The 26,464-nt window shown below is 42.7% G+C and overlaps 1 protein-coding gene across 1 annotated transcript in view; it reads right to left on the bottom strand.

The window, feature by feature from the left end:
* Positions 1–491: 491 nt before the first annotated feature.
* The window catches only part of CHMP4C (charged multivesicular body protein 4C), a 70,362-nt gene continuing 44,389 nt past the window's right edge, over positions 492–26,464 (bottom strand). Inside the window, exons 3-5 of the mRNA XM_029591569.1 lie at positions 4,612–4,726; positions 3,948–4,056; positions 492–1,941 (exon numbers count right to left, since the gene is read on the bottom strand). Coding sequence (XP_029447429.1) covers positions 1,877–1,941; positions 3,948–4,056; positions 4,612–4,726 — 289 coding nt within the window. The 3' untranslated portion in view covers positions 492–1,876. The remainder of the gene's footprint in view (positions 1,942–3,947; positions 4,057–4,611; positions 4,727–26,464) is intronic.

Below are 26,464 nucleotides of genomic sequence, written 5' to 3'. Positions count from 1 at the left end.
GACTGAACAAGTTTGTTCTGTTTCATTGTTCCATTTCAATTCCACAGGAGTGCTTACAATTCTAAAAACTGAGGGGCAGATTTTATAAATCTGCGCACACGCGTACTTTTGTTCGTGCACCAGGCGTGAACAAGAGTATGCGGGATCGGCGCGTGCAAGGCTGCCCAAAAATCGGCAGCCTGTGTGCACCAAGCCGCGCAGCCTGCCTCCGTTCCCTCCGAGGCCCCTCCCTTCCCTACCTAACCCACCCCCCCGGCCCTATCTAAACCTCCCCCCTACCTCTATCCTGAAAGTTACGCCTGCTGGAAGCAGGCGTAACTGCCGCGCTCCATGTTCCGGTCCGGGGGCTGGTCCAGGAGCCGCTGTCACGCCCCCAGAACGCTCCCGGGCCGGAACCACGCCCCGAAACACCGCGTCATTCCCGACACGCCCCCCGAAACTCCCCTCCATGCAAGCCCCGGGACTTACGTGCGTCCCGGGGCTTGCGCGCGCCGCCGAGCCTATGCAAAATAGGCTCGGCGCGCGCAGGGGGAGTACGCGCGTATCTTATGCGCATAGCCCTTTGAAAATCTACCCCTAAATGTATTAAATTCTCCCTGGAAGTTTATTTAATTTCTGCTAACAATAAAAGTTTCTGTGCACAGGGAACAAACATGGAAGTCTGTGGAGCTTTAAAAAAAAAAAAAAAAAGAAATGCCCAACTTGCAAGCATTTCAGGCAAATGACAGTAACATCTAAGAATAAATGACCACACAACCTGGAGTGTTAGTGTCAAAACACTGTCTCAGCTTAAAATTGCAAAAATGCATTTTTAGAAACTGAAGCTATCAGTGCATTAATAAATGTATTTAATACGGTCACTAAATTCCAATAAAACCACAGCTGAATGAGGTTTTACAGCTCTAACTTGAACTGGAACATGGGGTTTACAAAAGCAAACCATTATAAAAGGACAAACAACCGTGACCCTGCAGTCAAGGCACACGATTTCTGATCTTACGTGATGATTTCTCTAGGTTCGTTTGCTCTAGAAACAAATATACCACTGAAAAGCCATGAATCTCAGCTTTCCACATGGTTCCTGAGATATTACAATGTAAAAGACTTTTTAGCGCAAGACAAAAATACCTCCTCTATTTAGATGTACGTTCTGGTCTATCTAGAGCCCCCAAACATGCTAAAAAGCTAAAGGAATAAAATATGTAGAAACATTAAACTATCAGCCTGTCGACTTTCCAAGGTGGCAGCTGAAAAGTTCCAACACAGAATTTTAGGATATTTAGACTTGACAGGGGAGCATAATGATTTGCCTTTAAGGAATATATTCCTTTACTAATTATACCACTCTTGGGTCAATACTTTTCAGCTGTAAACTTTGCTATGCCTGGACATACTGCAATCTATAGCTGATTTAATAAAAACCGAAGGGTACAGCTCTAATAGCCATATTGTTTCTGTAGAAAACTGGAGTCTTTGTAGGTTGCAATATCTTTTAAAAGGATTAACAAAAAGATGTAATACAAACATTTTGCAGGCAGCCTTCTTCAGATGACAATTTTTTTGTTGGACTTTCAAAAAAAAAATTAAATTAAATAATAATAATAATCTACAAAGGACCTAAAACCTGAAAGGAATACCTGGTCACAGCACTAAAAGTATCTGATATACATCAAGACCAGCACAGCCTTAAACCTAATTTATCCAATTTGCAGTGGTTAATACATGACACTGGCTATCAACTTGGCAGATTAAGCATTTCTCCCCAGAAGCTCCAAGAGCAAATCCCATGAGCTGTATGAATCTGAAAATACATATCTATGACAAAAATGTGTACAAATATTTAAGTGTTCAGTGCTGCAAAGATCCATCTGTAATTTTAGGTTGCCCAGGCAGCCAGCTGCTTCATTTCATCATCATCTTCCATTCTCTTCCTTGATGTTGCTATAAAAATAGCACAAAAATATGTATAGGTTAGCAATTGGACATAGTAGAAGCAATTCAAAGTGGAAACTTTGTGATGGTGAACCTATGGCACAAGTGCCCAGTATGGCCAATTCTATTAGAAATCAAGTTGCCACAATTTGCAACTTAAAACATAATGAAATACTATGGATGCTGGCACCCATTTGCTGGGGCATTCATGTTATGGCATCTGCATTAAAAAAAAACAAAAAAAACCGTTAACCCACCCTGTACCCAAACTTGAAAAAGATAGTTCTAGAACCTGAGGAAGTAATTTTCACATGGTGTTCTGTGTTTTAACTGTTTTTTACGTGCACAGAAGTGGTCTTTTTTAAAATCGCCTTACCAAAACACATATGAAATTATGCACATACATCAGGTTCATGCCTACGTTTACCCAGACTAAGCAGAGGCAGGGAGGGGTTTGGATTTAGATGCATACTTTATAAAGTTCGACCATATACACTTTAATTTTCAGGTAAATTTTGTGTGTACATAGTGGCAGTTGTAACAGATAATCTTCAAAGTGGACTTCTGCACACAAGTTTGCTTTGAAAACTGGTATAACTTATTTGGGATATAAATTAAGTGGAATATTTGAAAAATTACCCCGAATGTGCACCCTGAATGTACACATATGGAATTAAATATCTCTCATTATATTTTATCTTCTCAAAACTTCTCGGCAGGCTTGATTCACAGTAAGGCTTTGTGCATAGCATCAGCATCCAACTACTTTAATATGTCTAAGCTCAGAGTCTGGCGAGCTGATGTTTAGCTACCTGATCGCTCTTTACAGTCACTCAAACTAAAGCAAATGCCCTTATATACAAAGCAATCCAAGTTTGCAGATGGTTCCATTTTAGCAGGGACAAAGTCAGCCAGTCCAAGTATGTATGTATGTATGTATGTATAAATTTTTTTTTTATTTATTTATGGTCCCGCTTTTTGAAGGGAAATTGGAAATATAAGCCTCTATATGTAATGAGGAACGCAGCACTAACTCATTCCCTTGGGAGCTGGAGCCATTTATTAAGCCTGATGAATTAGTTCACCAGTCATTTCTTGGAGTTGTTAGCTGTTTTTTTTTCGCCATGGTGTTCTCTTGTTCTAAATTCTGTCTCTTGTCTATAATGCAAATGCCTTTTTTTTTTTTTTTTTGGGGGGGGGGGGAGGGAAAGGACAGGAAGAAATAATACTGAGATTGCACAACATTTCTTTTTGGAAAAATATTAACAGTTAAATATTAAGAACGTTATATGAAAATAAAAGCTGCAAGAGCCACAAGCTCAGACCCCATGTTTCAGAAAGATAACTAATCCTCCTGTATTAATACTAGGACATGAGTAAGCTGTTTGCACTAGGGTACAAGATTAACTTCACCAGCATGTGAACCCTGAACTTTAGTGTGTACATTGGAGTAAAACCTGTAAACAATGGATAGCTTCCTTTCATGTAACAGCTTTCAACTAAACTGCATCCCAGTAATGGTAATTACCTACAGTCATTTCTGGGCTTCATGGCCCACAACTAATTTGCATGCCATTGGATTCTTCTGCTTCCTATTCTATTGGAAAACTACTGAATGTGTGTCTGGGGTACCAAGGAATCCTTGCAGCCATGAACACATGATAAAGCAAGAACATAAACACCATAATGGGTCAGACCAAACGGTCAATCAAGTCCAGCATCCTGTCGACACAGTAGCCTAATACCAAAAACAGAGAGTGAAAGACAGGATAACCAAACGCCACAACCTGGCAGGATGCCAAAGAACAGATCACAAACTTCTTGCTCATATCCAGGGATAAGCAGTGGCTTTCCCCAAGTCTACATGGCCAACAGTGTGGCATATCTTATGTTCTTAAAATTGTCAATTGTTTCCAAACCAGGCTATGCTAATTGGTTGTCTCCCCGAGCAAAATTATGAATCTGAATGCAGTCTGAATGGATAACAAAACCCTTCTAAGAAGTAATCGATTTACCAGGTCTGGAGGGCAGCGATGTGGCAGGTACACTCGGAAGTCTCACATTAGCCATATGCTTATTCAACTCTTCCTGCTCCAGTTCTTCTAACTCTGCCATCAACTCGTCCTGGATGCAAAGAAAAAAAAAAAAAAAGATAAGAGCACAATGGTCCATATATGGAAAGTACCACAGGTTCTCTCTTTGGCCAAGGCTAACCCTTTTTGGGGGACAAGGGAAGGTTTTGAGGTATAGGGCTCAGAGCAATTCATCTGGGGCAGGGTCCCCCCAAAATTGAAGCATGGCATACACTGAATCTCTTGTTCCACCATGCAGATCGCTGCAGCTCCTGGTCCACTGGTGCTCCGAAATGATGTCTGTCATTAGGTGAGGGGCTACTGCAAAATGGGACCTGGAGCAGATGCCCCCTCTTCCAAGGATGGCCCTGCCTCAGACCATGTTTAATTGTGCAACTTGATGGAAATGCTGCATTTGTATATACTTTCAGTAACAAATGCCACATTAACATTTATCACTGCACAGTTTAAAAAAGATAAATAAAAAGCCTGACATGGATTAATTTACTCTTTTTAAGAGCTGTCCACTGTTAGCACTGATCCAGGTTTAATACACTCCATGTGAACAGGAGGGTCTCTACTGCAGCACTGGCACCATATTACTGACCTCATCAAACTCTTCTCCAAATCCGGCTGGTTGAGAAATGGCATTTGAGATTTCTTGGGCAACATCTTGCTGCTCATTAATATCCTGCATCAAGGAATCAATTTTGTCCAGATCCCTAGAAAAGAAAACAGTAGCTTAAGCTTTACTTTTGTTGATATTTAACACCTCTGATATTATGAAGAATGTATCCTTGTTATTGATGGGTGTCGGCATAAGTGTGAGCTCTATGTTTCATACTTCGTGGCAATGTCCCTTTATTGTGTCTTACTGGAAAGAAGTAAAGGTTCTGATCCATGACAGATTTTTCTATTTGGGTGCTCCAATAACCAATATACCATTTAAAATAGGCACATTGGTTAGACTGGAGGAGCAGCCTAGTGTTTAGCGCAGTGGGAAGCCAGGGTTCAAATCCCACTGTTACTCCTTGTGACCTTGGTCAAGTCATATTGCCCTTTATTACCTCAGGTACAAACTCAGATCGTAAGCTCTCCTGGGATAGGGAAATACCTACAGTACCTGAATATAAACCTCTTTGAAGTGCCTTAAAAGCAGAATAAAAATAAACAGACAACTTCTTATGCCTACTAAATGTGAAATTGCAATGTATTGGAAAAACGAGGATGCGCTTAATATTACTTCTTTGAACAAGTGACTCTGGAAGTATACTGAATGGAATATTGAATGGCATTACAGAGAGATAGCTTGTTAGCCTTTCTGGCCATCTGGATGCCCACTGAAGAATGAAGTAAGAGGATGACAATTTTTACAGAACTTCTCGTGATGTTTGTTTCTATTTCTAAGATGCTTTGGGGGATGGGGAGGGTTTCTTGGAAAAATGTGAAAACTGCTGGATTTCCAGTTGAGTGCAATGTTATAAGCTAATTTGTATGTATGTTTGTTGTGGCCTGTGTTCAAGTCTACAGTAGATTAGGAGCTGAATAAAAACTAATGAGAAAAATAGAAGAGAAAAATGGTAAACGGGTCAATTACAGAATGGCTTCTTTTTTCTAAGGAAAAATGAACCTTATGGCTACTGCAGGTTATATCTTTTGAAGCTTCTCCCCATAAAGGAACAAACATTAAATAGGTGTTTAACATTCAAGTTAAAGTTGTTTTTCCAAATGAAAGTTCCATTCTTCAATGGCCCTGGGTTCTAAAGCTTACTAATTATTTCCTAAGCAAGTTACATGTAGGGACCTTCATTTTCAGTCTGCCTTGTCATTTTTCTGGGCAAAATATTATTTTTATACTTGTAATAGAACACAGGTAAATCCCCATGAAAAATAAAATAAAAACTGAAAAACAAAAAAATGTCCCTGGTTACATGTTACAATAAATCTCAAAATAAATCTATTATTGTACACCTTTGCTAGTATTCAGGGAGAAGTAATTTTTCAAACACAGACTATTGCATGACTAACAACTGTTAGACTGACAACTATTTTTGGATGCTAAAACTGATCTTTACAATGAGAAAAGTGACAATAATAATTAGGAAGGTACATACAGGATTCTTGCTAAACCTGTTTGTTTACTTTCTAGGCTGGAATGAAGAGGCCAGGCCTACAAACATTACATTGAGATCAGTAAGGTTAACCCATGCTGTAAAGAGCATGCCTTACCATAAATTGCACAGTACGGCTAATCTACACAAAAGGCGGGGGACCAGCAGCAAATCCCGAGACATGTCACTAATACTGAACTTTCTAGAACTTGTAACTTTTCTTCTCTTCCTCTTTGTATTTTAATCATTCTGTATATTACTTTGGCAACAAATATAAAATTGTCATGTCCATAAAATTATCTGAACCTGAGAAACGAACCTATTGGAATTGGAAAAAAAAAAAGGAGCTGCCATCTGGCCAGGGCAAAACAGGCAAACTCAGGCTCAGTTTATTCAGGAAGCAGCCCATCTAATGGAAGCACCAAAAGGTACCTAATGTATATTACAGTCATATGGGAAGTACTAGGAAACAGCAAGTAGCAATGGCACTCAAAAAAGAAGTCAACACATCTGCTAAATGAAGAAAAACCAATGCCACATGTCTCAGCTATACTTTTGGAGGAATCACTAAAACAGTGGTATTCATTTCCAGTCCATGAGAACTGCAAACAGGTTGGGTTTGCAGGATATCCCTAATGAACATGCATGAGATAGAGTTGCATACAGTAGAGGGAGTATGCATGCAAACCTCTCGTGTATATTCAAAAGGTATATCCTGAAAACCTGGCCCATTTGTGGCCCTCAAAGACAGAAAGCAAATACCATTGCACTAGAAAACCATACTTTTAAACTCAGCACTTCCTCATGACTAACGTACCAAATACTATTTAATGCAACACATCAGCAGAAAAACAACAAACAGGAAAGTCAGTTGCTCAATCACATTCTGGTCCTTCAGATCAAATTCCATGGCATCTTTGATAGGTCACTTAAGCAGGTAGTACCCTATCTTGCAGGCACTGACCCCCCCCCCCCCAACAGTGGTATGTAAAATGGTCAAGGTCCTTTAAATAATTGTGCAACACTGCCCTTGAAGTTGCATACAAGGCTGTCATGTTTTAGCTATCACATGGTTTCCAGTGCTGTGAGACAGGGCAGAAATAGCAGCAGCAGCTAGACAGATTTCCCTATTATACCCTAAGGTAAGGTTGCCTGTCTTCCTCTAGTAAATCTTCTCAAACCAGTTTTGGGACTGGGGGGAGAGAAGGTTAACATGGTGGGTCTTCCTTTTTTTCAACCTTTGGGCATTTTTGGAGTGAAGTATCAACCTAGGGAATAGAGCAGCAGGCTGATAACCAGAGAAGCCAAGGTTCAAATCCAGCTACTGCTCCTTGTAACCTTGGGCAAGTCACTTTAGCATCTGCTGCCTTAAATTCTAAATCCTCTGGGGATAGAAAAAAATACCAACTGTATCTGAAAGTAAATCAACTTGATCTACCAATGAAAAGACATGAGCTAAAATAGATTTCTGTTATGATGCTTTTTATTCTAATTTTCCACTATTTAGGATACATCAACAGTACCATGGCCCCATTTAGACAAGCATATACTGATTGTGATGAAATGATGCTGTAATATTACATACAAGATATTTATACACACACATATATATAATGTGCTTAGCTACAGACCATTTTTGACGTGTGTGTGTGTGTGTGTGTGTGTGTGTGTGTGTGTGTGTGTGTGTGTGTGTGTGTGTGTATGTATGTATGTATGTATGTATCTCAAAACTCTTTCAGAAGTTCTTTTCCATACTTAGGAAGGACTGACCATTACATTTCTCTTTGCTGCCAGACGCAGGCCAGAACTGCTCCATTATGGAACACCAGGAGGGAGAGAATATGGATTAGCAGGATAGACAAGGAAAAGCCATTGCTAGCCCTGAGAGTAACAAGATCTACTTTTTGGGATCTGCCAGGTACTTGTGATATGTTCTTATGGATGGGAGAGTGTCACATTGACTACAAGATGTCCCTCTACGTCAGGATGGAAGGCGTGTGTGCACATACATGTAAATGGTACTGCACATGCTGCTTGCTGTGTCCATGTCAGCTTGGTTTCATTGTTGCTTGCTCACTCAGCACATCCAGTCTACTGACCAGGTTGCACGGCTATTTTGCTAGTCTTTTTGGAGAGAGGATGATATGGACTGATTTTGAGTTTTTCTTGCCTCTTTGCTACCTGAACAGATATGATTGATTATTTTATTATTACTTCTGATATGTGGGTTTTTTTTTGTTTGTTTTTTTTTTTTTTAAATAGTCATTTTGCTGTTCTCGTTTGTCTAGTACACTCCCCTTCATCTGCCTCTGCTCTCTTCTCTGTAGGTATGGTGATTAATATGGGTGGTGTTGCTTGCCAGTGTTTGTGGGTGGCGTATAGAATGTTAATGGAGCATCTATAGTGGCTGCTTCTCTTACATGCTCCTTTTCCAGGTCATGATGAATATGAAAAAAATGTATGTGCATGCTATATATAGGATGTGTACATATTGTTTTATATTATAGTTTTTTGCCAAACATCTCCCAACACTTGCTTTTACAGATGTGAGACTTTTCCCCACTTTTTGCACTCCACAGGTCAAAAGGAACTGGGGTAATGAGTCCTATGTACTTCATATCACAAGTGTCACTATTTCTTTACTATTTTCCTAAGGCAACACCAAAATACGTTAGTGTCTGCCAGTTTCTTCAAGTCTTACCTACAAGAAGAATACTACTCTAACCTGCAAAGCATATATCAAAAACAAAAATGTATAAGAGATTGCAAAAATAAAGGACCTGCTCATAAAGGCTTCCATCTGAGATTTTTATTCAGAGGGTCTTCTGTGTGCGTAGCTAAAGCATAGCAGAGGCTTTTTAATTTTCAAAGTTTTATTACAGTTCACTCATTATACAATAAAACTCCATGCCAAAATGCTCACAACAGGAGTCAGCCCACAGGTTCAGTTGCAGTGCTGACTAGCCTAGTGGTTAGAACAGCAGGCTGCTAACCAGGGAAGCCAGGGTTCAAAAACTGCTGCTGCTCCTTGTGACCTTGGGCAAGTCACTTCACCCACCATTGCCTCAGGTATAAACTTAGATTGTGAGCCATCTAGGGATGGGGAAATACCTACAGTACCTGAAATGTATTCCGCTTTGATGTGTCATGAAAGGCAAAATATAAATAAGTTTTAAAAAAGGGCCTGGATTTATATATTCAATGTATTACTTGAACACCGTACAGCAGAACAACACTGAATATAATTTAACAATAACTAGGACAGATTCTCAAGTTAGGTCTTCTGCTATCTGGGACAGTCAAGACTAGAAATGCTGTGGAGACAGCATTCATAGCCCCAGCAAGGTGGGGCAGGAGGACCCCCAGTCATTGTGCTAGTGGCTGAATTCAGGGCCCCTGACTACAAGGTTCTGACCTGGCCAAAATAATTTGGGCCAGGATATTAAAATAAAGGAAAAATTCCTGAGTATTTATTTGTGGTTTTTATATACCGCTCATTGTTTGGAACATCAGATCGGTTTACAGTAGAACAGCTGTGAATGAAAATTTAGTGCGCCATATTTCAATCTCCGGTTACTTCCAAAGGAGTAAAATGAAACTTCTGGGTTCCAAGAAATAAAAAAAAAAAAAAGAACAAAGTCTAGAATTGTAGGAAAAGCAAGATAGATTACATTAACCATGTTTTCCATAGGTAGCAGGATGAATTAGCCATTGCACGTGGGGGACGCCATCCAGTGGCTGCGGACTCATCTTTCCAAGCTGCAGAGCCTTGAGCTCTACTAAGCACGTGGGAGTTCCCACACAGGCATTATTTCATAAGCCTCCTCAATCTATACCAGATCTAATTTAGCTATGTAGTCTACTTTCCAGAGAGGTTGGTATTTCATGGCTAATTCATCCTGTAATCTATGGAAAACACCATTTACAACAAGCAAACTTACTTTTTCCATTGATAAGCCAGGATGAATTAGCACTTACATGTGAGGAGTTCCAAGCTAAGAGTTGCAGCAGAGCATTTGCTTGGTAAGCAACCCGACCCACATTATGGAGCATGGACTAAAGCGAGAACAGATTTTGCAAATCTGTCCAAATTTACTATCAATCTTTGAGAGGTTATCAAGACAGTGGTGGGATGTAAACGTATGAACAGAAGACCAAATTGCAGCTTTGTAGATATCTTCAAAATGTACTTCTTGAAGATAAGCAATGGAAGCAGACATGATTCTCCCTTGGTCAGCTTTCACAGAGCCTGTGACTTGCAGTCCTGTAAAGGTGTAGCAGTGGTGAATTCACTCAGTCAGCCAGTTAGACAAGGTACGCTTGGCAACCATTACTCCTTGCCTGTTGGGAGATTTTACAATGCGGCTAAGTTATTTCTTGTAATATGCTAAGGCCCTCTTGAGGTCCAGAATTGTAGGGCTTTTTTGCCTTCATATGTATGGGGCATAGGAAAAAAGGTAGACAATACAACAGCTTAACAGCTACTACTATTAATTGCATCAGTAGTATGGGGATCTTCTTAGTTTTGAGTAATTGCCAGGTTCTTGTGACCTGGTTTGGCCTCTGTTGGAAACAGGATGCCGGGCTTGATGAACCTTTTGTCTGACCCAGCATGGCAATTTCTTATGTTTTTATGAAAGGTGAAATTACCTGTGGCAGAAATCTCAGGCGAGTATGGAGAACCACCCTGTGGTGGAGGAATTGCATGTATGGAGAATAATGGATGAGGGCTTGGAATTCACGGACTCTTCTGGCTGAAGTCACTGTGACAAGGACCATCTTCCATGTCAAGTACTTTAGAGAAGCTATCTCCAATGGTGCAAAGGGAGGCTTCATTAGTTGGGAAAGGATCACATTCAGGTCCTAAGGAACAGATGGCTTTTGTATTGGGGGCTCAACATGTTATAGACCTTTTATGAAACAAGATATCATTGAATGTGTAGAGATTGGTTTGCCATCTAGATATATATATATATGCACTCACACAAAAGAGATGGTGAGACCTAAGTGAGAAAGGTGGAGCAAGTATTTCATCAGATGTTTAGGTTCCTAAGAAAATGGATCTAAAGTATTTTGTTGACACCATTTGCAATACCTATTCCATTTGAATACATAATTTCTCCTTACTGAAGGCTTTCTAGTTGAGACTAGTATGACCACAATCGCTGTAGGTAAGTGGAGATTGCAATCACTGAGCACTCAACATCAAAGCTGTGAGGTTGAGATGATACGTCCCATCTTCCTGAGTTAACAGAGCAGGATCTGTTCCCAGATATATTGGAGGACTGCTGGAAAGTTGCATGATATATGCATACCAAATCTGACTGGGCCATGCAGGGGATAGGAGGATCAGCAGAGCGCAGTCCCAAAGGACCTTTTGCACTGTCCTAGCGATAAGCAGTAACTGTGGAAAAGTGTACATGAGGCTTTGTCCCCAATCAAGGTGGAAAGCATCTTTATCTGTGATCATTGGACAGAAGTGAGCAAAACTGATTTAGTTTCGTGTTCTGTTGTGATGTGAATAGGTCCATTGATGGTAGACCCCATAAACTGAAGAGCTCTTCAGCCACTGATTGCAAACACTCTGGTTGAAACACTCTGCTGAGGCAATCTGTCAGTATGCTGGCGACACCTGGCAAATAGGTAGCTTGTAGAACAGTTTGATTTCTTTCTGCCCAATTTCAGATTTTTAAGGCTTCCTGGCAGAGAGCCCAGGATACCATTCATCCTTGTTTGTTGATGTAAAACATAACAACCTGGTTGGTGCTTTGAATCAGAATGAGAAGGTTGTGAATTCATGGTATTCACTCGGTCAAAAGGCAGGAATACTCTTTCCTGCAGTAAGTTTATCTAAGCCCTGATGAATTTCAGTCTGAGTGGGTTCCACACTCTTGAAGTTGATCAGAAAACCTAAGTGAAGTAGAAGATCTATGGTTGAGCTCAGGAGTGAAGCACTTCGTCTTGTGATTTTGCTGTGATGAACCAATTGTCCAGGTATGGGAAAACTTGTATTCTTTGGATATGGAGTGAGCTGCCACTACTGCAGTTCATTTCATAAAAGACCCTCTGAGTTGATGAGAGGCCAAATGGAAGTACTTTGTACTGGTGGAGGGAAGAATCCATCTAAAAGCGGAAATAGCACCAATGTGAAGGGTGGATGGGCGTGTGAGCATATGCATCCTTTAGATCCAAGGCACACATCCTTCTGTATGTAAGAAAAGATCATGCTGAGGGATTTAATTTTGAATTTCTTCTGAAATGTGTGTTTTTTTCAGACATCTCAAGTCCAGAATGGGTCATAGTCCCCCTGTTTTCTATGGCTAAAGATTTGTTGAGAAAAGAAACCCCAATTATGTTGAGTTGCTAGGCTTTGGCTCTGCTGGAGAAGTTACTGGACTTCCAGACAAAGCTGTGGTAGATGAAATGGATCCAGTTGGTGTTCTGAAGAATGTGGAAGGGAAAGTGGCTAGGAGAAATACAGCTGGTACCCAGGCTATACAATTTGGTGGATTGTAATGAGACAGATAATTCTGACAAGAAATGTTTTCAAAATGCAGTGTTACCTAGAAGTTTGTGATCTTTTCCTGATGGAGAATTTGAGTGAATCCATGAATTTTTCCATCTTTACATAGCAGACTCAACCATTTCAAACTTGTGAGGCAGCTGGACAATACCAAAGCCTGGTGAGTGTTGGACTCTGTAGTTCAGATCTATCTTTCAAGTTGTAGGAGTAATTGAAATGAGAGTTTCCCACATTCTCATCTGTAAAACACAGTGGATGTTGTGATCTGGAAGGGCCACTGATTCAGCTAGAGTATCCAGTATCTGAAGGCAGCCAAGGAGCTCCGATCATGGATCTTTGTCTTTGTGGACATGGATGCCCAGTACTATACCCATCTTTTCATTAACTTAAAATAGGCAAGATCCTTTAGTGGAGAGGTGTGATCCATAGGATCTGGGAATGGGTTGGAGGGTAGAGTATTGGTAGAGTCTTCATTTGAGCCTAAAGGTACTGCCTTTCTTATCCAGGACTCTAATGATCAGGGCAAACTGAGTGGGGGCTTCCAGCTGATTCCAAGGAGGAGCGGCCTGGTCTAAGACTTCTGATCTACTAGACTCCAATGTAACAGACTATGAAGAAAGCAAAATTGCTTACCTTGTAATAGGTGTTATCCCAGGTCAGCAGAATGTAGTCCTCACATATGGGTGACATCACTGACAGAGCCCTATCACAGAAAACTTTGTCAAAATTTCTAGAAACTTTTGACTGGAACACTGAGGCCACTGAGCATGTCCAGCATGCCATTATCTCCTGAGCCACAGGGGTCTCCCTTCACTCTTGTTTTTAGCAACAAGCTTTAGCCAAAAATAAAATAATAAAACATATCGGACCCAACTCTGCGGTGTGGCGGGCAGGTTTCGTGAGGGCTACATCCTGCTGTCCTGGGATAACGGCTATTACAAGGCAGGATGCTAGTCCTCACATATGGGTGATTAGCACGCGACAGGCTGAGTCATAATTGTAGTAGACCAACAGCATACAACTTGTGCCACAGGCACAACAATTGGTGTTCTATTGGAAGATTTGAGGCAGCCTGAAATTACAGCAGGTTGGATGTAGAAGGAGTTGGGATTATACTGGAAACAAGATTGTCCATAGGCTGAATCTTGTCGTCCTTCTTTGTCCAAACAGTAATGAGCTGCAAAGGTGTGAAGAGAACTCCATGTTGCAGTTTTACATATGTCAGCTATTGGCACTAAATGATAGTGTGCTATTGAGGATGACATTGCTCTTACTGAATGTGCCTTTACTCGCCCTTGGAGAGGAAGGCCTGCTTTTACATAGCAGAACTCTATACAATCTGCAAGCCAGTTGGAGAGAATTTGTTTGCCCACAGCTTTACCTGGTTTATTTGGATCAAAAGAAACAAAAAGAGTTGAGTGGATTTCCTATGGACTGCCGTGTGGTCTAAATAATATGCAAGTGCATGTTTACAGTCCAAGGTGTGCAAAGCCCTCTCACCTTGGTGAGAGTGAGGTCTTGGGAAGAATGTGGGCAGTACTATGGACTGATTCAAATGGAATTCTGTAACTACCTTGGGAAGGAATTTTGGGTGTGTATAGAGTACCATTCGGTCATGTAGCATTTTGTATAGGGTGAGTATGTGACAAGTGCTTGTAACTCACTAACCCTTCTAGCAGATGTAATGGCTATTAAGAAGATAGTCTTCCAAGTGAGAAATTTAACATCGCAGGAATCCATGGGTTCAAAAGGAGAACGCATGAGTCTGGTTAATACTACATTAAGGTCCCATTCTGTGATTGGTGGCCGTATCGGGGGTTTAAGGTGAGTTAAACCTCTCATAAACCTACTAACAAGGAGTTGCACTGATATTGGTGCATCCCCTACGGTATTATGGTAAGCTGAGATAGCACTTAAGTGTACCCTTATTGACGAGGTCTGGAGACCAGAGTCTGAGAGGTGCCACAGATAGCCTAATAAAGATGATGTGGGGCAGGAGAAAGGGTCAATACCCTTTTGAGTACACCACATGGTAAATCTTTTCCACTTAGAACGATAGTTTTTTCGTGTGGAAGGCTTACGTGAAGCTACAAGCACCTGAGATTGAGTGGTTGCAAGATCAAGCTTAAACATCCAGACTGTGAGGGATAGGGATTGAGGGTTGGGATGGCGCAACCTGCCCTGATCCTGAGTTATGAGAGTGGGTGTTGTGCCCAGGTGAATTGGTTCCCTGATTGAGAGATTGAGAAGTATGGGAAACCACACTTGTCAAGACCAACAAGGGGCTATGAGTATCATGGACCCCTTGTCCTGTTGTAGCTTCACTAGAGTCTTGGTTATTAGTGGTATCGGGGGATACACATATAGAAGGCCTGCATTCCAGTGGCGAGCAAATGCGTCCTTGGCTAACTGGTTTCTCTGCTTGTGCAGGGAGCAAAAGTTGTCCACTTTGTGATTCAATTCGGATGCAAAGATGTCTACTATTGGTTGATCCCAACATTGAAATTTCCTGGTCGCTACTAAGGGATCCAGGGACCACTCATGTGGTTGGAACGGACGACTGAGGCGGTCTGCAACTACGTTGAGAATACCTTCTAGATAAGTGGCCCGGAGAAACACCGAGTGTGTCAGGGCCCAGTCCCAAATTTGTGCCACTTCCTGACAAAGGAGACACGAGCTGGTACCTCCTTGCTTGTTCAGGTACCACATGGCTACTGTGTTGTCTGTTTGCATTAGAACAGTCTTGTGTGAAAGGCAGTCCTTGAACGCATGCAGCGCATAACATATAGCTCGAAGCTCTAGGAAATTAGTTTGAAATGTTGCTTCGAGTTTCATCCAAGTACCTTGAGTTTGAAGATGTCCTATGTGTGCTCCCCACCCTAAGGTGGATGCATCTGTAGTTAAAGTTACTTGTGGAATTAGTTGTTGGAAAGGTAGGCCTGTGAGCAAGTTGTCTATATGTTCGTCCACCAGAGGAGCGAGGAACGTAGTTGTTGAGTTATTTGAATTGGACAGGACAGTGGTTGAATGGCTTGTATCCACTGCGCTCTCAGTGTCCACTGAGTGATCCTCATGGCTTGTCTGGCCATAGGAGTGACATGAACTGTGGAGGCCATGTGACCCAGGAGAGTTAGGAATTGATGGGCTGTCGGCATGTGTCCATGTGCGTAGAGATTCTGCTAATGAGGAAAGTGTCTGTGCACGCTCTTTTGGAAGGAAAGCTTTTGACATTATGGTATTTAAATCTGCTCCAATGAATTGCAACAGGCGGGATGGTATGAAATGGGATTTCTGATAATTGATTAGGAATCCCAATGAATGGAGTAGATTTATTGTGAGCTTGAGAGAGTTGAGAGCTCCTTCTCTTGTCTGGCTTCTAATGAGCCAGTCGTCCAGGTAGGGAAAAACGTGTAACACTTTCCTTGTGCAACTGGGCCGCTGCCACCACCAGGCACTTTGTGAACACTCGAGGTGCTGAGGCAAGTCCGAATGGTAGAACTTGGTACTGGAAGTGCTGACATCCCACCAGGAATCGCAGATACTTGTGATGAGGAGGGAATATGGGAATGTAAGCGAAGAGAGCCAATCTCCTTTTTGAAGTAGAGGTAGCATGATGCCTAATGATACCATTCTGAATTTTTCCTTTCGTAAGAATTTGTTGAGTTTCTGATGGTCTAATATGGGACGTAGGCCTGTTTTCTTTGGAATGAGGAAATATCGGGAGTAGAATCCTCTGCCCTGCTGAGGTCGGGAAACTGGTTCCACGACCCTGGCTCTCAGAAGGGCGGATAATTCTTTTTGTAAAAGTGTGGAGTGATGGTTCACTGTCCAAGACTAGGTGGGTGGAGTATCGTTCGGTACAGTGAGAAAGTCCAGATGGTAACCGTAAGATATGATTGAGAGTACCCATTGGTCGGTAGTGATGTGCGACCAATTTTGATGGAAAAAGGTGATCCGACCACCTATAGGTAGATTTGGAGTCGGATTGGCAGACAGGCTTCTGTCCTCTGGTGAGTTTTCAAAATCCTGAGGCCGGGCCTGTTTGTGGTGGAGGCTGAGCTCTAGGTGCTCTTGGTTGTCGGGCTTGTGCTCTTTGCGCTGGTCTTAATGAACTACCATGGCTGCTGGATAATAGTATCTCCGTGGTCTATAATATGGCCTTTTGGAATCTTTCCTGGGAGGTCTATGTGCAGAAGGCTGGGATTCTGGAGGAACATAGAAAAGCTGACGTAGAGTTTCCGAGTGCTCTTTCAGTTGTGAGACTGCCTCACGTACCTTGTCTTCAAAGAGATTATCTCCTGTACAAGGAAGATCAGCAAGCTTTTCTTGTATCTCTGATCTTAGGTCTGAGGCCTTCAGCCAGGCCCATCTAGCAGCCATCCTGGATTAAGTTTCAAAGCTGTCATATGCTGCTCTAACTTCATGTTTTCCAGTTTCCAGGCTTTTATAGATGTTATTGAAAGAATCCTGGAACTGTTGGGGAAGAGATTCATACAATTCTTGGAGTTTTTTCCACAGATTATGTTGGTACTGAGTCATATAAAGTTGGTAGGACACAATTCTGGAAACTAGCATTGAGCCTTGGAACATCTTTCTGCCAATGGTATCCAAAAATCTGTGTTCTTTTCAGGAGGATTAGATGAATGTGGTTTAATCCTCTTAGATTTCTTTTGGGCTGACTATACTACCACTGATTGGTGAGGTAGTTGGGGCTTTTGAAAGCCAGGAATGTGCTATACCAAATAGGTGGCAGTCCGTTTATTCACAGGTGGTATGGTACAAGGGTGTTCCCTTTACCTGTGCTGTAATTCAACAAGAACTTCATGTACTGGTATTGCCAGGACTTCTTTTGGTGGATCCACGAATTACAATACCTCCAGAGTTTACTGTCTAGTATCTTCTTCCGATACTAATTGGAAAGGGATGGTATCAGCCATCTCTTTAATTAAAGTAGAAGAAGAGAGGTCCTCTGGAGGGGACTTCCTCCTTCCCTCTGGAGGAGAGGGATCCGATAGGACATCCTCCGATGAAGTATTGGTATCTGGATCTTCCCAACTGTCCGAGGAAGGTGGATTTGGAGGAGTCGATGGAGGATGGAAGGATGGCATCGAGGGCTTCATCGAAGGTCTCGCTGGAAATAATGGAGAGAAAGATGGTTTGGGACGAGAGATTCCCAATGGACCTGGTATGGGCTCAGGTATCTGTAGATTCTTCATCATTTCCTCTCCCATAGGCCATGGTATCGGAGCCTCGAATGGCTGCACTGGAATGGCACTTTAGCCGATTTGGGCGCCAACAATATATCCGGCATCGGTGCCGGTGAGGGTGTCGGCATCTATGATGGAGTCTGAGCTGGCGATGGTCTCGGTGACGGCAATGGAATCAACACTGGTGAAGGGATTGGTGCCGGTGATGGAACTGGCATTGAAGGTGGAGTTGGTGTCTGCAAAGGCACCTCGAACTGCCTGGCGGATATAACCGTCCAGTTCCGCCCTTATAGCTGATGAAGTCAGAGCAGCTATAGGGGGAGGCAGTGAAGGCGAAACCAGCCTCTCTCCACAGGTCCCTGCGGAGGCACAGTTCCCGGCACCAATATCGGTGGGGATTGCCTAGGAGTTGCAGGCCTCAAGGGCATTAGTGACTCCTCCCGCCGAGATTTCTTAGGAGTTGGTTCTATGGGCATCGAGGGAACTCCAGGCATCGTGTCTGAATCCGGATCCTGAGGCCTCCGATGTCTATGCCGGTGCTTTTGTAGATGCTCGACGCCTTTTGTTTCGATGATGGAAGTAGACTATCGACAACCAGGAAGGGGTCGGAGATGGTCGATCACCCGCTTCGTCTGGACGACGTCGAGTTTTTAAAACTATTTTTCTAACCGCTCCAGCCAGAGATGATTGTGTTAAAGTCGAAGTCGACGGCATCAGTTGAAGATGAAAAAGATGCTCCATCTTTTCCATACGTGCTCACCAACCCTTTGGTGTCATTTCAGCACATTTCGGGCATGTCGACACAGCATGTCTCTCGCTGAGACAAAGTACACATTCGATGTGCGGGTCCGCTATGGACATAGTGCGAGAGCAATTCGGGCACTTTTTAAACCTGGTGGCCATATTGAAGGCCGGACAGCCGTCAACAAACTTCTGACTGGATTTTATCGATAACGGAATCGACCGGAAAATTCAAATCACTCACCGGAGATGAAAAAGAGGGAGACCCCTACGGTGGGATAACTTTTTCCGAAAATTTGTTTAACTTTTTTTTTAGTGTGAATTTACCACACAGGGCTCCTTACCCGCAAGGCTAACAGCAGCATGGAAAAAAGAAGACTGATGAGAGACCCCTGTGGCTCAGGAGATAATGGCATGCTAGGCATGCTCAGTGGCCTCAGTGTGCCAATCAAAAGTTTCCAGAAACTTTGACAGAAAGTTTTCCGTGATAGGGCTCCATCAGTGATGTCACCCATATGTGAGGACTAGCATCCTGCTTGTCCTGGGATAACCCTTAATCAAGTGTTCTGCTTGTCCTGGGATAACCCTTAATCAAGTGTTCTGATGAAGAAGACCCCTATAGGCGAGAATGGGACTCCGGTCTGTAGTATGCCATAGAGACAGTGGAAAGGAGAGGCTGGAATGTTCCTTCCATCTCCTTGGTCAGAGAAATAATGAAACTTCACCAAATTTGCGATTTGATCGAGTGACTGATGCATCCTCTGACCTGGCGTAGATGGTGGAATATCCTCTTCCAAGACCAGGATAGCCTTCTGCATGAGAATGGATGGCTTATTAGAAGAAAGCAGTACTGAGAGCTTTCAAAATGGCATCTTGAACAGACGTGCTGAAAAGAAACTCCCGACATTTCCACGTTTTGATTTCTAATATGCCTCATACTAAGAGAAAAGCGTGGGTCAGAGGTGTAGAAAATACATCTACACCCAGGGGCAGATTGGCCTATCGGGGCTTCGGGCATGCCCCAGTGAGCCAGTCACCCAATCATGTGATAGGTGTTGGTCGCGGCAACCTGTGCATAGGCCCCGAGACTTAGGGGGTGCCAAGGCAGGTGGCAGAATTTTGAAAGGGCAAAAAGTACCCTTTCAAAATTCTGCCAGCCCCCGACTCGCCCTGCCTCCCCCCAGTGCCACCTTCCCGACGACCCCCCTGGTGGTCCAGCGGAGGGCTCGGGAGCGATCTGCCGCTCCCGGGGCCTCGGCTGCCACTAAGCAAAATGGCGCCAGTGACCTTTAGCCCCACCATGTGACAGGGGCCAATCAATGGCATCGGTAGCCCCTGTCACATAGTAGGGGCTGAAGGCCACCGGCGCCATTTTGGTTAGTAGCAGCCGAGGCCCCGGGCTCGCTCCCGGGCCCTCCCGTGGACCACCAGGGGGGCGTCGGGAGGGTGACATTTGGGGGGGGGGGGGGGGGGAGGGAGGCAGGGCGAGTCGAGGGCTGGCTCCCTGCCGCGGCACCCCCTAAGACTCGGTGCCTGGTCTCCAGCTGTGACGATCTTCCTTTCTTCGGCCACGTGATCAGCTAGACCGGCTGCGCTGATCTTCTTTCTGTGTTTATGTGAGATGTGGTGTGTATGTGGTGAGTAAGTGAGAAAGGAAGTGTGTGTGTGTGTGTAAGGAATGGTGCTTATGTATGTGTATATGTGGTGAGTATGTGAGAAAGGAATGGTGCTTGTGTCTGTATATGCAGTGAGTATGTGAGAAAGGAATGGTGCTTCTGTGTGTGTGTATGTGATGTGTATGTGAGAAAGGAATCTGCCTGTTTAAGAAAATGAAATGTGATAAAATATATACCTCAACTTTTGTACTGGTAGCGCAACTTTTGAAAAGTTGGATGAAAGATGAAATTACTGAATTTTAAGCATCCCTCTTCTGGAAAATAAAATTTAACAAAGTGGGTAGAGTTAAAGTTTAAAATGTTCATCTCAGCAAAATCACAAATTTAAGATACTGATGCCAGGTGGGGTTTGTTTGTTTTTTTTGAAGCATAATTTAAGCATGAAGACTAGAATAGTTCCAATTTGAAACGGTTTTGCTTTTTTTTTTTTTTTTTTTAAAGCCTTTAGAAAATGTATATTTTTAAATGACTAAGACTGGAATCTTACCATTTAAAAGGGAAGCTGACTAAGGATGTATTTCTGTTCCATATCTCCCACATGAATAATCATACAACTGATAGTTTGAAGAAAGACACTTGCTTTATTGCCTGAAAGTGTAAAACAAGAGAAGCTGTACAGTGTGGGTGGCTGTCCCTTGGTACAAAACCTGAAGGAAGGGTCATTTCGCCTTCTGATAGGTATATGGTTTGCTTATTTAACAGTTGGGAGCATCACTTTCACTTTTAGTAACAGTGAAAAAATGCTGCAAGTCTGAAAGCAAGGTGCTTCTGTGAGAGTGTGGTGTATATGTGAGCCAGGGAGGGTGCTTCTGTGACAGTGTGGTATATATGTGAGACAGGGAGGGTGCTTGTGTGTGTGCGAGAGAGATGGAGCTTGTTTTTGGCTGGCTTGTGGCTGTGAGAGAGGGCATGTGTGTGATTGAGCCTGTTTGTGAGATAGAACATGTGTGTGATTGAAAGCCTGTGTGTAAGTAAAAGAGAGCGAGAGCATTATGTTATTGAGAGAGACTGGCCAGAGAGGTGATGTGTGTATGTGTGAGAGAGACTCAGGGAGATGATTGGTATGTATGTGCTTGTGTGTGTGTGTGTGTGACAGAAAGAGACTGGTTGGGGAGATGATTGGTGTGTGAGAGACAGAAACTGGTCCTGAGGGTGTGACTGGTGTGTGTGTGTAAGTTTTCTTAAAAGATTTGAGATCACTCTGTAACCTGATTTCAGTGGGCATTGTGTTCCTACACAGGTTTTGAAAGTGCCTGAGGACATAAGCCGGTAATAACAAAGGCTTATTATCTTTACTCAAGACAACAAAGCTCTGAGAACCAAGAAGAACAATCTTTACCTGACTTGTCATTGCTTTTGGAATCACGAGAATTGGTAGTGTCGCAGAGGAGACCTTTATTAGTCTCCTTTGCTTTTTTGATTGACGAAAATAATATTTTCAAGCATTATTTCAGAAACAGTCATGTCTTATTTTTCGGCCATAAAGTCTGGTGTTACCCCAATTTAGTAAAACAAACACAGGTTAGAAGGAAATTGCCTTTGAATATGAGAGAGGAGGTATTACGTATAGGAGCTAAGTTTAAACTTACTTTCCCCTGTAAATGCTATATACAATTTCAACAACAGAAGTATGTTTTTATGGATCCTTCGCAGTTAAGGTCCTTCTTAAACTCTCATGGCCCTCCTAGTTAGACTCATTGCACGAGTGATTGTAGAAATTAAGTGACGGTTCTGTTCTGATAGTCAGGATTACTTATAAAAGATTTATATTCTAAGATGTGCTCCTATAATTTCTTAGCTCTCCTGAATTTCTTTTATTATTTTAAGTGCAGGAGAGTAGATTAAAGTACCTAGGAAGATTGATTTTTTGATTTATGATTATGTAATGTTTTATTGCCTGTCTGTATTTAAATAATTACCCTACGAGTGGATACTTGTATTGAATGTTAAAAGTGCTATAAATAAAAAAAAAAAGAAAGCAGTACTATAGAGGATATCAGTTCTGAAGTCTTTCCACCATTAGTCTAGATGAAGCGAGTGCTGCGGTAATTAGAGGGGGAGGAGGCAACCTGACTCCTTCTTCCTGCAGATCTAGGATGGGCTGTGTAGTACTGTTTAGGCAAAGCAACCTAAAAAAATCGGAACCTTATGTGGACCCATCAGCTTCTATGGGATAGAGTGCTTGGATACCTTCGATGTCTTGGCATGCTTCAATGAGTCTTTGGAAATATGTGTTGAGAAATCTAGTGCAGGTTGACGATACTACTGAATGTCCTTGCACTGTGCATTGTGGGATTAAGTGGTATAGGATCTTGAGCACCATGTGATCATAGATCAGAGGCAGTGGTATGCATTAAGGCCACTTGCTTCAGTGGCATCCGAGCATTCAGTATCAAGTGCATTGCTTCATTGGGCGTCAAGCACTTTGGTGCGCTGTGTATTTCTAAGCACCGTTCATTGATAGAAGATGTGCTGGAACAGCCAATGCATCATGAATGCTGATGCTGCTTGCATCAACTGTGCAGATGGCCACATTGATGCGTTTAGAGTGTTTGTGATTCTTCAATGCAGCCTGTAGTGGCTCCAGTGACTGATGCCTCAATCTTCGATGCAAGGCAGCTGGTAGAACTCAACCCTGTGGCTTTAGCCTGAGCAAACAGGGGAGTTTTAGAGGAGCTCCTGCTCAACTCTTTTTCTGGCAAGGCAAATGAGGCAGTACCGTGGGACGAGGACCTTCTGAGACTCTGAAGAGATTTATGCAGTTCATTGATGAAAAGTGCCCTAGAAAGCTGTGAGTGTGGGTACATTTTTCCACAGGCAAAGCAATTCTTCTGGTCATGCTCCAGACTGAGGCATTAGTAAAACTCAGCTTGTGACTGGTATGAAACAATCTTTCCACAGTTATGACTTTTAAAACTGCTCACTGTTGACTACTTCTTCTGGTCAGACATGATTGGAAAGACATTCACATTTTTTCATGGAGGGGTAAGCAAAGTTTAGTGGTACTGAAAAGTGCTGTTGTGGGGAGATAATTTAAGAGGAAGAGACAGAACAAAAGGAGAAACTACCGCTTATCTGATAATTTCCTTTCCTCTAAGGAAGGCAGGCCAATCACCACAAGTGGACTGTGCACCTTTACCAGCAGATGGAGATGGAGTAAAAGCTGACATTATGGACATATAGCCCTGCCCAGACATCAGCCCGCCAGTATTCTCTGGAAAAGCCAAACTGTGGACAAACTGGTTATAACTGAACATGACTTAATCAACCACTCATGCTTCCAACCAATAGGGAACACTAAGCTCAGACAAAACAATTAACATTCATTAGACTGAGGGACTGGTTGAAACACTTACCAGTTCTCCAACAAATGGCAGGGACAACACGGCAACATCCACACCTAAATATTGAACCAAAGGCAAAAATCAGCAGCCAAGGGTGGGTCGGGGATTGGCCTGCCTTCCTTAAAGGAAATGAAATAGTTAAGTAAGTAGTAATTTCTCCTTCCTCTCAGACAGGCCAATCCCCTCGTGGGATGTACCAAAGCTACTTTCAAACAGGGCGGGAGGCTGCCCATGATCCAGTTGCGAAGGATATGCCCTTCAGAGCTCAAATGTCCAAGCAGTAATGCTTGGGAAGTTATGCAGGGAAGACCACATCGCTTGCTCAGGAAAACACGACCAGAGACAATCAAGGCTCCGTCCCTGATACTGCCTGAGCTCTAAGTTGCTTAGAGAAAAGAATCTTAGAAACCACAAAGGTGGCCGTGATGACCATTTTTCCCAACAGGCTATAGGTGCCCATGTTGCCGGTTCACCTTGTTTATCTCCACCATGGATCAGAAATAGCTGATCCTACTTCCTGAAAGATTTAGAAATCATCAAGTACTTCATCAGATGCTGCTTGACATCCAAGGCCCGCAAAAAACTATACTTACACACAGCACTATCCCTGTCCAGCATGGGCAGGGAAAAAAAAAAAAAAAAAAAAAAGAGTGATCCAATTGAAAATCCTGAAGTTACTATCAGCAAAAGAAAGTAAGTCACACACCAAAATGGCCCATTTAGCTCAGAAATCCAATGCCCTGAAAAGAATGTCAAGAGAAAAAAATGCCTTCAAGGCAAATAGCCATAAGGAAAGACCACACATTGGATAAAACATGAGAACTGCTCAAGAACTGGAATGTGTCTGGCCCACCACTGACTCGCCCCCTATAACAAGTGATAGTTTCTACTTGAACCTTTAGAGTGGTAAGGAACAAGCCTTTAAGCAAACCTTCCAGCAGATATTTCAAAATTAAAGGAATTTCCCCTTGAGAGGCTAAGAAGTTCACTCCTCATATCAGGCCTCTCAACTCTGACTGTAACAAAGGCCAGAGACAAAGAAAAAAAAACCAAAGCTTTCTGGCCTGGAGCAAAGTGGAAATCACTGCAAAAGGATAAACATGCTTCAATACCTGAGCGACAAATCATATGACAAAACAATCCTGATCATCGTATGGAATGGGTCCCTGGGGCAACCGATCCATCCTGAGCAGCAATCTTAGAGGACTGAACACTGGCAACCTCTACAGAACAGCCTATTACAGCCTCTGGAGACAATCCAGAGCCATCAGAAATACAGTTTTGGTCTGGCTAGTAATCTGAATGATTCCAACTAACAGCGGCCATAGCGGGAAGGCCTATACCATCCTGACTCCAGCCACATCCAAACGAGAGCTTCTATATCCTGCGCTCTCAGACTTATACCATGGTTCTTCAGTCATAGTAGCTCTGCACTGGTGGAGAATGCCAGCAAAACCAGAAACAGACTACCCAAGCATGCTACCATAAGCTGAAAATCTACTGGTTCTACCTTGATTGATGTAGGCCACTATCAATACATTGTCCGACAGCACCACCAGCTGTTTGGCAAACCACCAACATGTCAGTAGAACTGTATGCACTTCCAACTCCTGATCATGAGCCCCCACAACACAGAAGGCTCACATCTGTTATGAGAACCAACCAGCCCGGTACTTCCAGGGAAATCCCCTTCCTGAAAAGATCCACCTGTAGCCACCCATGCAACTAAACATGCACAGACAGGGGCAAGTGAAATCACACCATGCACTCCTGTAACTGTGGATGACTCAATGAAAGCAACATGCATTTATTTAAAAGGCATTTATTACCCACCCTTCATACATTCAGAGCAGCATACTATATGAACATACATAAATCAAGCAGATAAGATAGAACATATTACATAATTCTTCAATATGGAGAAGCAACATGGGAGTTGACGATCGAGAAAGAGCAAATAGAGTGGCAACTAGTCAGCTAAATAGAATTCCCTGAGGAGGGATACGTAGCGGGTGATACATTACCACTTAGGTTTGGGAATGCTTTCTTGAAGAGGAAAGTTTTTAGGGCTTTTTAAAAGAATTTTCTTTCTTAGAGGCATCTTATTTCCTTTGGTAGGCTGTTCCATAGGAGAGGACCTGCAGAGAAGAAAGCGTGATCTCTCATTTCATCAAGGTGGGTAAGCTTTGGAGATGGGACATCTAATAGCATTAGAGCTGCCGACCTGAGGGGTCGGGTGGAAGAGTGGATTTTTAGTATAGAGGAAACCCATGGGGAGTGTGAAGTGTAAATGGTAGAGTGTATGATTATGGCGAGCTTATATTGTATACGGTAGGAGTTTGGGAGCCAGTGTAGTGATCAGAGGACTGGAGTGATATGTTCATGAATGAGGGTGCTAGTCAGAAGTCTTGCTGCTGAGTTTTGTATGATCTGAAGAGGTCAGGTCGAGTATAATGGTAGACCTGCTAGGAGAGAGTTACAATAGTTTGTCCCGGAGAATAATAAAGACTGGAGGACCAACCAGAAATCAGAATATTGAAGAAGGGGCTTGAGGTGACTGAGTAGCCATAGTTCATGGAAGGATGCTTTAGTAATGGTTTTTATATGGTTGCACATACAGAGAGGTTAATTTTGACCCCTAAATTGCATACAATTTGGGAGATAGTGATAGAATGAATATCAAATGAGAAATTGTAGGGTGTTTTCAACAGGTAAACGTGATAAAACAATGATTTCTGTTTTAGAAATGTTGAGAGCTAATTTATTGCTTGAAGCCATTTTTGGATGGTTACAAGACAATGGGGTAAGGAATGATTTCATATGGCCCATGTTTCAGAGGAAAAAAAGAATTGGATATC

The sequence above is a fragment of the Rhinatrema bivittatum genome, chromosome 2 (genome assembly GCF_901001135.1).
Source record: "Rhinatrema bivittatum chromosome 2, aRhiBiv1.1, whole genome shotgun sequence".
In the NCBI taxonomy this organism is placed as follows: domain Eukaryota; kingdom Metazoa; phylum Chordata; class Amphibia; order Gymnophiona; family Rhinatrematidae; genus Rhinatrema; species Rhinatrema bivittatum.
This window is presented reverse-complemented; position numbering and strand designations above follow the sequence as displayed.